At 44.5% G+C, this 10,415-nt stretch overlaps 1 protein-coding gene across 2 annotated transcripts; it reads right to left on the bottom strand.

Annotated features, from left to right (window-relative positions):
• Positions 1–1,776: 1,776 nt before the first annotated feature.
• On the bottom strand, positions 1,777–8,154 carry Rgs4 (regulator of G protein signaling 4). Of its 2 annotated transcripts, XM_055624649.1 has the most exons (5): positions 7,987–8,153; positions 5,742–5,846; positions 5,253–5,314; positions 4,408–4,574; positions 1,777–3,966 (listed from the first exon to the last, which is right to left on the bottom strand). In XM_055624649.1, the coding sequence occupies exons 1-5, from the start codon at positions 8,028–8,030 to the stop codon at positions 3,727–3,729; spliced, it is 618 nt and encodes a 205-aa protein (XP_055480624.1). In that variant the 5' UTR covers positions 8,031–8,153; the 3' UTR covers positions 1,777–3,726. The 2 variants fall into 2 exon arrangements, with proteins under 2 accessions (XP_055480624.1, XP_055480625.1); XM_055624650.1 differs by lacking the exon at positions 4,408–4,574 and having other exon boundaries at positions 3,828–3,966; positions 7,987–8,154.
• Between the last annotated feature and the right edge of the window lie 2,261 nt (positions 8,155–10,415).

Raw genomic sequence — 10,415 nt, 5'->3', positions numbered from 1 at the left:
TTCTCTTCTTTTATCTTTTTGTCATCAATTTAAATTTTTAAATCTCTAACAGTGGCAACAAGAGTACTCCCAGTACAGCGAGAGGCATGGTGGGGAGAATCCCCCAGAAAGTCTAGTTTCTGTTTTTAGAGTGCCATAGAGGAGAATGAGGCACCTTAATCCACACATCGGAGTCCCTGGCCGCTGTCCCCAACCACACAGACAGATTAATAGCATCAACATAGTGCAATGTTTAAGAGGTGGATCCCAGTATTGATCTGAGCAGTGGTGTTCTGCTGGACTAGCCAAGAATCTATGCACTATCTAACCTCCGACACTTTTCCATCTTGGGCCTCTACCTTCTGGAATGCATAGCCTTGGAGGAGGGAGCAATAGAGGGTATATTTTGGCTCCATTCTTGATCCAGGTGCAAGTGACACCTTTGCTGCTTTCAGCCCATCTGCATGTGGCTCTTTGGAGGCTGTTGTGTCTCTGCCCTGCTCTTCGTGGACTGTGATGCCTCAGTGCACATCCCAGCTCTGTTGCTTGTAGGGTGGTAAGCTACTCTGTCTTTTCATTAGTTACCTCATCTGCAAAAGATTTCACAGTCAGTCCTCATGACTGACCTCTCTACCTCAGGGCTGTTTTGAGAATCACATGTGCTTGAGGAAGAAAACAGAGGGATCTCAACCTGCGTTTGGAGGGGTCAGGTGCAAACATCTTGTATAAATATTTATGAGAAATTTGGGTTCCTTTGTGCATTTTTCATTTTTTTTAAGTTTAGGGTCCAAGGTTTCTGAAAGATCTTTAAAGGCTTCATTACTCAGGGCAGGCCTACTACCCTGTAAGTACAACCCTTCAAACAGAAAAGAACTAGAAAATGAGGGTCTCATGACATGATCAAGTCCTGGTTTCAGATGCGAGCGTTCTGTGACCTCTTTCTCAGAAACTGGCAAAGGGCAAAGACGATTCTGAGCAGCTGTGGTAGAGAGCTGTCTCCCAGACACTTCTGGGTACTTTCAGCCTCCTCAGTCTCTGCACAATCTACCTTCCGCCATCCAGGCAGATAACTGAAAGGAGACAGCTGCTCAGAAGGTGAACCCTACCCTTAAAATCCTAATGCTCTGCAAAAGGAAAGTTGTGCCAGTCATCCCAACATTTGGGAGGTTGAGACAGGAGGATCACCAGGTATCTGAGCCCGAAATAGGCATCAGAGTTGGGTTACAAACCAGCTGGACTACAGAGTGAGACCTCATTTGGTTTTTGTTGTTGTTGGTGGTGGTGTTTTTGTTTGTTTGGTTGGTTGGCTGGTTGGTTGTTTTTTTTTGTTTGTTTGTTTGTTTAAAGCCCATTGAAGACCTGCAAACAGGTCACTGAATCTGCTTAGCCCTCTTTGAACCTAGAGCAGTCCTGGGTCCACGAGCAGAAGCAGGCAGAACATGAAAGAAGCCCAAGCTGAAACAATACAGTTTCTGCTTTACTTCCTGGAGTTAGCAGGGGAAGGGGAAGAGACTCCGTGTGAGTCATTTTCTAAAGGCGTTCTCTGCCCTGCTGTTTCTCCCACCATGCCTCTCTGGATCATTAATGTGTTTCCAAGCAGATTGTTTTGTAGGAAGCATTTATTTACTATTATTATTAAGATATGTGTGTTTCACTGGAAGCGTCAGCGTTGAGGCCTAGAAAGCACATGACAGAAACAGGCATGCATATGAAAGGAGTATTCTCTGCATGTACCAGCAGCAGGCAGCCTGACCAGATCAAAGAGCGATGGAAATACAACTGAAAACACACTCAAAATGTATTACATAAAATAATTTACTTCTCATTCGGAATGACTTTCCAGACCTAGTTGAGAGACAGCAGTCTGTGAGTACAGGCACAATCTCAAAGTCACGATAATAATAGGGCAAGACCAAAGAGTTGTACACATAATGACTGTGTATAATGAACACAGGGTGGGGAACACTCTTGGGGAGTTCTGGGGACATCACAAGCAAGAAGACGGTCAGAGAGACAAGGAGGGTACAGTTAGAAAACTGATTGCGTCGACACAATGCGACTTGGATACACACTACTTCAGCGTCTTCGTTTCGCAGCCCGGTACGCTGGCTCACCAGCCACGGTGGTGCTCATGCGTGTGACTTAAACTGGAGCACTGGGTGTGTGCAAGAGCACGTATGCGCTCTCAGAGGCAGTAGTTTTAGAAGAATGAGAAGAAAATTACTTCCTGGGCTTTCATTAGTAATTCAGGTAATGCCCCGTACCTCCACTTATAAAACAATACAATAATAAAAACATTGTACAAAACAACATCATAAATAACACAAATGAGAAATTTTCAAGTATTTCGTGTGCCTTGAAAAGTCCCAAACAGTAGTCCTCTCTTCCTCTTTTCTCTGTTTCTTTCCTCTCTCCTTTCATTGGTCTCTGCTAGCCTTGATGTTTGGGATGGGAATGAACATGCTCTTACCTCAAAGCAGAAAACCAAGGAGGGCTTTTCAGTGTCTGAGAGCTTACTTCCTTCCTCCTTAGAAAGCATAGCCTTTCCCAGGTAAGCTTAGAACCATGCAGGAGGCCATGGTTCTGAAAGTGAACGACCAACCACAGTGAACTCAAGGGGCTCCTCTGACAGGTGACATCCTCAGGGGGTGGGAATAGAAAAGCACCTTATCAAGAGAGGAAAGAAATGGGATAGTCTTTAGGTCCTCTGCCCTCACTGACGCAGTAGCCCTTGGCAGGGCTAGGCGGCAAGGCCTGGACCACATTCCTTCAGTCGACTCAAACATCCCATTGCCCAGCTCCAGACTAACCCAACTGCTAATTAGCACGCCCTGAGCGCCCAGGCAAAGAAGGGAAGGCCATCAGCATAGGGACTTAAAAGTGCCGGTAGTGATCACTGACGCAAGGTAGTCCTGTGTCAGTCAGACAGTGGATTTTTCAGAGCATTCACCCCTTAGCTTAGTGCTCAGTGTGGAGGCCATGAGTGCTTAGACACAAGAGGCCCTGATTCCTCTCCCTCAAGACCCAACGGTTTTACAGAACTTGTTCTCCGCAAGTTAAGGTTCCTTTCTTAGCCTGCCTGGCAGTTAATTTTAGTTTGCCCTGTTCAAATATGGTATGAAGGACCAGAAATCAGAACAGGCTTGTAAGCATGTGTACACACTCCGATTTGAGCACCTAAGGTCTTTGCCGTCTTTTCCTGTAGAAATGTGTGTGCACGTTAGAATGTATATACATATACATACACATTCACACACATATTTAAATAGGTACAATATATACAGAACGTATATGCATATATCAAATGTATTTAACATACACACACATATCAATCTCACCTAAACATCGAGAGTCTGTAGGAAGTGCTGCTGGCTCACATGGCATGTGCATTTGGTGTCACATGAAGCGTACCAACCAAACTAACTTGAGGTCAAACTGTTGGAGGGGGGGGACTGCCAGCAAGCTCTGAAAATCCAGACCTACGGGGCCATTATTTGGAGACATGTCATAGGACACCCTCAAGAAGATGGGAAATTTTTAAATGAATTGGGTCATACCCCAATGAAAACCCCCACACCACAACTAAGTCTACTTTTTACGTGGAAGTGACTCGCACACGGCAGGCAGCGTGGACACTAGGCTACAATGTGGATAAAGCGATGGTGCTTAATACAGATCAATATTTGGCCTCAGGTTTTTCCAGAGCATAGAGTCTTGGCATTTCAGCTCCCTGCCTCTGTGTGAGAATTAGGCACACTGAGGGACCAGGGAAGCGCAGTCTGCAGAGCTCTTGGCTCCCTTCTGCTTCTCTGCCCCGCAGCTGGAAGGATTGGTCAGGTCGAGATAGAATCGAGACTTGAGGAAGCGGCGATATGAATCCTTTTCCATCAGGTTGAAAATCTTCTTCTGGGCCTCATCAAAACAGGTGATCGTGGGCTCTAACATGTTCCGGCTTGTCTCCTCCCTTGTGCAAGAATCCAGGTTCACCTGAAGTGCAAAGATCAAGGTTGCATTAGATCTAGAACCCTGTTGAAGAGAGGAGGCCGCAGGCTTATTTATATTCAACAAGAAGTAGCTGGGAACCTTCCTTTACATTCCTCCCAGGAGTGAAGCCCCAGGACATTTGGGTCTGCCCTGACATATGTGAGAATATAAAAGTCCATTCTGTCTCAAGGTGGAAAGAGCACTTTCTTTTCCTTTACTCTCACACTGGGGAGATTTATGATTGTATTTATTAAGGAGGGTCACCGAGCTCATACAGAGACAAAAACAACTTTTTTCCTAATAGACTTTCTTGAAAGGTTGTCACGATTATAACAGCCTGCCCCATTGTTCCTTTAACTAGTGGGTCTAAAGATTCTCCACGCTGAGTGCCACTCCTAGGAACCCTCGCTCAGATCTAGAAAGTTCCCTACCATGAAAACTCACCTCTTTTGTTGCTTGCACTGAGATGAACTCATTGTAGATCTTCTTGGCCTTGGGACTTAGTTTAGAAGGTGACTTGATTTTCTTGTACTCCTCACAACTGATCCAGAAGTCAATGTTCTCTTCACTGTACTCTGACTTCAGGAAAGCTTTGAAAGCCGCCAATCCACCTGTGATGGAGGACAAGGAGCCACAGTCACCACACAGGCTGACTTGCTAGATAGAGCACTTCAAACAAGGCCCATGTACTTAGGAAGCCAGGTATAATTTCAAGACGCTCCTCTTGCCCTTCCCTCTTTGAGGGTCAGCTAGCCCACACTCGTGGTTGATCTATAGAAGGCCCCAGTTTTATCTGGTGGTGTCTACTCAAGACTGAGTCATCTTTCAAGGAATCATATTTCTGAAGCCTCTGTAGGACTAGCAACTGCCAAGGTGGGTTTAAAATGAGAGCTCGTGCTCACTGTGCTGAAGATCTCATTATGGGAATCTTTTTTTTTTTTTTTTGCCTATTTTTTTCATGCAATGAGAGAGATGTTTTTTGTTGTTGTTGTTGTTGTTGTTGTTGATGATGATGATCAGATGGTTCCTGGATAAACTTTCCATGTAATTTGGCAGTTCTGTAACATATCAGCTATATGGCTAAAATGCTTGTATCATATCCTGGAAGTCAAGAGGAGGCCAGGCCTTCTAATGTAGTCCCCATTAGACTGACATATTATGGTTTGTCTGACACTGCTATCCTCAGTGTGTGTGTGTGTGTGTGTGTGCGCGCGCGTACGCGCACGCGCATGCATGCATGTGTGTGTGAGGACAGAGAAAGAAAGTGAGAAAGAAGTATGGTTACTTACATTCATGGTTAATCAGGTTTTCCAGCGATTCAGCCCATTTCTTGACTTCTTCCTGGCTCACCCTGGAGATATTGCAGAAGAAAGAATGCTTTGAATACATAGCATAAAACTGAAACAAATAAAAAAAAACTAAGGCAAGATGTGATATATTATTTATTGGGATACTTGTTATGAAATATGTAGAGATCTAAATTCTAACTAGGATTGTCATAAAATGAAATCTCTGTCTCTCTCTTCCCCTCTCTCCTCTTCTGTGTGTGTGTGTTATAAGATCTTGTTGTAAGTCTCAGGTTCATCTTGAACTCATGGCCCTCCTAACCTGCCAAGTATACAGTTGTGTATGCTCACCTTGGAAACAGGGGCATCTTGGTTCAAATCTGGCTCAACGGCGGGGGGGGGGGGCTGTCTTCCCACTCACTCTTCCCTACAGCATCTCCATTACCGGGTAGTTAACATTCAATGGCTCTTCACCAAAGCCATTTCTCTTACCTCTGGCAAGTAACTACTTTGTCCTTCTTGCTGTGTGAAGAACTGTGTTCACAGGAATCAGATTTCTGCAGCAGGAACCCCAGCCGATGCTTCATATCCTTTGCACTGCAAGAGAGAAAACAAGAATTGACATGAAAAACAGATTTCTTTCAAAGAGAGACGTGCAGGTGCTTAAGAATCCATGAGTGCTGTCTGGGTTGGCAGCATCCCCTTGCGGGAGTTGCAGCAGTATGAGATCCCAGAACAATTTCCTCTGGTTTTGCCTATGACCTTCGATATTTTTGGTGAAGCCATGCTAATAAGTGACTGCTCTTTTGAAATGTGTGCAGTATCTGTAAACTATAAAACCTTCTCCTTATAGGACGCCTCCTGGAAGCTGGGTGCTACTTCCCACAGCAAGCAATGAAGCACGTCAACGAGGTAGAAGTAAGTTCAGTCAGCCCTGAGAGTAGCAGCCAAGCGGTTCCCAAGGGTGTGTGTGTGTGTGTGTGTGTGTGTGTGTGTGTGTGTGTGTGTGTACAGAGCATAAGCTTGGGTAGTAGCCCCGCAGAAAGGAGTAGGGAAAGTGAATGGCACAAATGCTCAGGCTGAAGGCTGAGCCCCACCGAGCTTGTTTCTAGGCAATCTCTAGTTAGAGCTACAAAAACAAACAAACAAACCTACAGTACAGATACAGATACATACTGCAAAGGGCATTCGAGACTCTGGGATGGGAAAAGCAGCACAGAGTCATCGCTGAGGTGGGTAATTATTTAATTAGGGCAGTTTCCAGTTTACTGCTATCACTTAAGAGGCAACCAGGGCATAGCCGAGATTCTAAGGACTTGACCTTCCAGCCCAGCTCCGTCACTCTTTCTTAATGGGTTTTATTATTATTCCTGTTATCTCTTTTATTATAGAAGCCAGGACATAGTTTAAGAAAAATGGTGTTTCCAAAGCAACAAAGAATGATATGCCCTTGTATATCTGGAAGGGTTAAACAGGAAGGGTAGTGCACAGTGGCATTTTAGGATGGATGGTAGCTTATCAGTGGATTTGCTCAGGACGTCCTAATCTCAGCGCTGCTCTTGGGCTGCCCTTTAAGTAGTATTTTTCCATCTCTTAAAAGGCTGTCTTCCTTTCTCTTTTTCCCCAGCTGATGACTAGTGACAAAGTCCTCCCCAGTGACAGCAAGATAAAATCACCAGAGCTGGGACAGTCCTAAGGTGATGCTTCGGACGCACTGTAATCCAGCTCAAAGAGAAATGACTTTCTATCTGCTTATGCTTCCTCTGCATGAGCCCTGACAGCTACTGAAAAGTGCAAGGGCATTTCCAAAGAGCTGGAAGCATGCTTGGCAAGTATCTTGAAACACAACAGAAGCATAAAAATAAAAACAAAGTGACTTCAGAAATAACCTGGATATATATATATTCCTTCTTCTGCTGTCACCAACCATGTAACCTTGAGCAGATAAGACCCTTTGGAAACCCCAACACTGAAGACAAGAGCTGCTTAACCCTTTGAAGGCTGGCTCAATAACACACAAACGCTATCCTTCTCAGAAGTATTGCCAAATTGAAATTTCAGGTAATTTCTATTTCCAAGGATGGTGGTGGTGGGGGTCACAGACCCCTAGATGACTTCTGACCTTTAATTTCAAGTGGAAATTACAGAACACACACTAACCTTGTGTTTTACTTTAAATCAGCTACTGTATAATTACTCTATGAAATCATTCTTTTATACCCTTAAAAAAAAGAAGCCAAAGATACACCAGTGCCTCTAAAACTTTAAGCTAGTATGTTACAATCAACATTTATTTCTCAACCACATCTCACTTCAACAACTGGAGGTGGGGCAGAGAGATAGGAGAGGTCTAGTTTGGAAAAGAATCTTTTACTCTCAGATTTGTTTACAGCTACGGGGGAGAAGTGGGAGGGTGGACGGGACTGAGAGGAGAAAAGGGAGGGGGCTGCAGCGGGGATACAAAGTGAATAAATGGTAATAAACAAATGTATAAATAAAATTAAATTAAAAAAAAGTCAGATCCAAAGTCTCAAATCTAAAGTCATGCGAAATAAAACACACAGGTAGCAACCTTTGAGAAGCCTGCTTCTGAGGTCAAAGTGCCTGGCTAGTCCTAGGAAGAAGCTACCGGGGCATATTGCCTCTAATCCCAGAGAACTTTTCAAGAAAAGCATGCTGGTCACTGAGAAAGTCAATGCAAAACTTTAGCCTGGCCAGTAACAGAAAACAATCTTACCTCCTCAGGCAGGAAGCCGGCAGACCTGCAAGTCCTTTGCACATCTTGTTTAACTGTGGGATTCGCAGCGAGGAGAGAAAGGCAGCGGGAGGAGTGGTGGTTTCTATTTTGAGCACAGTTGCTTCTGCTCGAAGCTGTCAGAATTCTCTGAGCCTCTGGCGCGCAAGCCTGGAGGGGTCTCTTTTATAGCCCAGCCACGCGCCCGGCAGCCAATCAGATGGCAGGTCTGCAGGCTCAGCTCGCGGTGGCGCTCAGCCTCTCCAGCCCCTGGAAAGGGTGAAGGAGAACGCACTGACGCATCTGGGGTGCAAAGGGACCAAGCTGAGAGAAGCAAAGCAGGCATATAGAAAATGAGGCTTTGCTTAACGTTTCTACCCCCGTGTGAATTTCTGGATTTGTAGGAAGGGGAAATATAGAACCCAGGGGACTGAAAAATTTGGTACTTATTCCATGGTTCATAAAATTCGATGGCTCTAAGGAAATTGCCTCCCAGAAAGAAAACGGCAAGAAGTCTTCAGGATTTTTTTTTTTTTTTGTTTTTGTTTTTTTTTAGGGTGATTCTCAATACGCTTTTCCCTTTGGATTAGACATATATTCCGTGGAGTCCAAGGGCGAGTCTGTCCTAAGATCATGGTCTCTAGGCAGTGATTTGTGGAAGTAGCCTGCCTGACTGATAGGCACAGAGGGAAGTGGATGGCAGAGAGCTATATGCAGGGCAGCATAGCAAAAGCAGCCGTTGGAAGATAAGTCCAGTATATCTGTAATCGACTTGAGACATTCCTAATATGTTACCGAGAACAACATTCAGTCTAGCTTTGATGTTCTCACGTGAAGAAGCTCTGCTCCTGCAAAAGCTTAAAAGCTGTTTTACAACAGCTTAAAACTAAAGCGCGGGGCGGGGCGGGGCGGGGGGGGGGAGTTTGCAAATGAACACATAAGACACCAACTCACGTTGCAACTGGGTTTATATCTTACGTAATTCTCTAAGTCTTTACTATTCAGAGAGGGAGAGAGACAGAAAGAGAGAGAGAGAGAGAGAGAGAGAGAGAGAGAGAGAGAGAGAGAGAGAGAGAGGCTCCAGCAGGCTCCAGCAGGCTCCAGCAGACAGCAGGCTATGCAGTTTGCCTTGCATATTAACAGGCTGTGGAAACGCTGCAAGAACATCCATTCCTGCTGGAGCTTCTGAACTTCTGGACACCTTTTCACATTTCATACCGTGGACTGAATTCTTCGGGCTCATGCAAGTGTTTCACATCTTGTACTCATGCTTGAAATACCCAGATATGAGCTACAAAGGGACCATTTTCACACTGGAGAGCCGTGACTAGAAGGAAGAAATCGATTTCAATGTCTGTCACCGTAACAGCTTTCATCTTAAAATCACACAGGTGCTGGTCATAGCCCAGTGACCTGGAATTCATACACAGAGACAACACTGTTTTTCAGTCTTTTTGGCCAAAAGCAAGAAAAAAGAAAAAAAAGAGAGATATCAGATAATTTGCACAAAGAAAGATACCTGTACATGGGTTTCTCTCAAAGGTACCAAGAATATAGAAGGGGAAATAGAAATGTCTAATGTTCTTCTATGCGCTGGACAACAAAGGTTGTTGCTCCAAACATCCCATCCCCTTTATCCAGACATCCCCATGCACATCTTCCTTGGCTAGCAGAGTTTGGAGAGAGCAGGCAAGTGTGAAAGAGAGCAATAAGTATTCCGTTATAGGGAGAGCCCCCAGCTTTCTCCCATAAAGACGGAAAAACACTTGTCAAATCAGCTACTGAAAAACCTGTCCTTGAATTCTAACATGAAACATACGGAAGTCCTTAGCTGTCCTTGCTGGTGGCGTGGAAAGTCATCACCGTGCAAGCTGAGGTGAGAGAGACCTTGGAGAAGATGTGCAGGCAGGATTTGCATTAAAAGAGAGACTATTACTCCACAGTGAACTACAGCGTTGTTGCTTACCTGAGAGCCTAAGAGAGGATCACTCAGACAATTTCATTTCAGGAGCATCAGCGGAAGACTCAAGGAGATGTACTGATGCTTGAAAAAAATTCCAAGGGAAGAAAGAATATTTTGCCTCAGATCCAGAGGGAGAGAAGGATGGCATCACGCTTCAGCATAAGTCGCTGCGACAAATGTACTTTAAAAGTACTTTAAAAACCATCCAGTCTAATATTCTCATTTCACCAAAAGATAAATAGAATTCTAGAGAAGAAAGCAGCTTTCCAAACATCACAGTTTTCTGTTCACAGGACAGGACACAGACCCAGGTTTCTTGACACTCGGGTGTGTAGACTGTCCACTGATCTGCCCTGTCATTCAACAGTCTTATCAAATGAGATATGCTGTGTACACAGAGATATTTCTAAACTGTAAAGTGCTTGGCAAATATTTTTAATTATCAGAATATACCTAGCAGATAATAAAG

This window comes from Psammomys obesus, unplaced genomic scaffold, assembly GCF_907164565.1.
Source record: "Psammomys obesus unplaced genomic scaffold, mPsaObe1.curated_primary_1811, whole genome shotgun sequence".
In the NCBI taxonomy this organism is placed as follows: Eukaryota; Metazoa; Chordata; class Mammalia; order Rodentia; family Muridae; genus Psammomys; species Psammomys obesus.
The sequence above is the reverse complement of the archived record's forward strand: the minus strand, read 5'-3'. Positions and strand labels throughout refer to the sequence as shown.

What these genes read in the sequence shown, in the direction of transcription:
- Rgs4 (XM_055624649.1), bottom strand. Translation starts at nt 8,030, where the DNA reads ATGTGCAAAGGACTTGCAGGTCTGCCGGCTTCCTGCCTGAGGAG. An exon ending in AAAGTAGTTACTTGCCAGAG is followed by an intron (nt 5,315 to 5,741) that starts GTAAGAGAAATG and finishes CAATATCTCCAG; the next exon opens with GGTGAGCCAGGAAGAAGTCA. An exon ending in CAGTGCAAGCAACAAAAGAG is followed by an intron (nt 3,967 to 4,407) that starts GTGAGTTTTCAT and finishes TTTGCACTTCAG; the next exon opens with GTGAACCTGGATTCTTGCAC.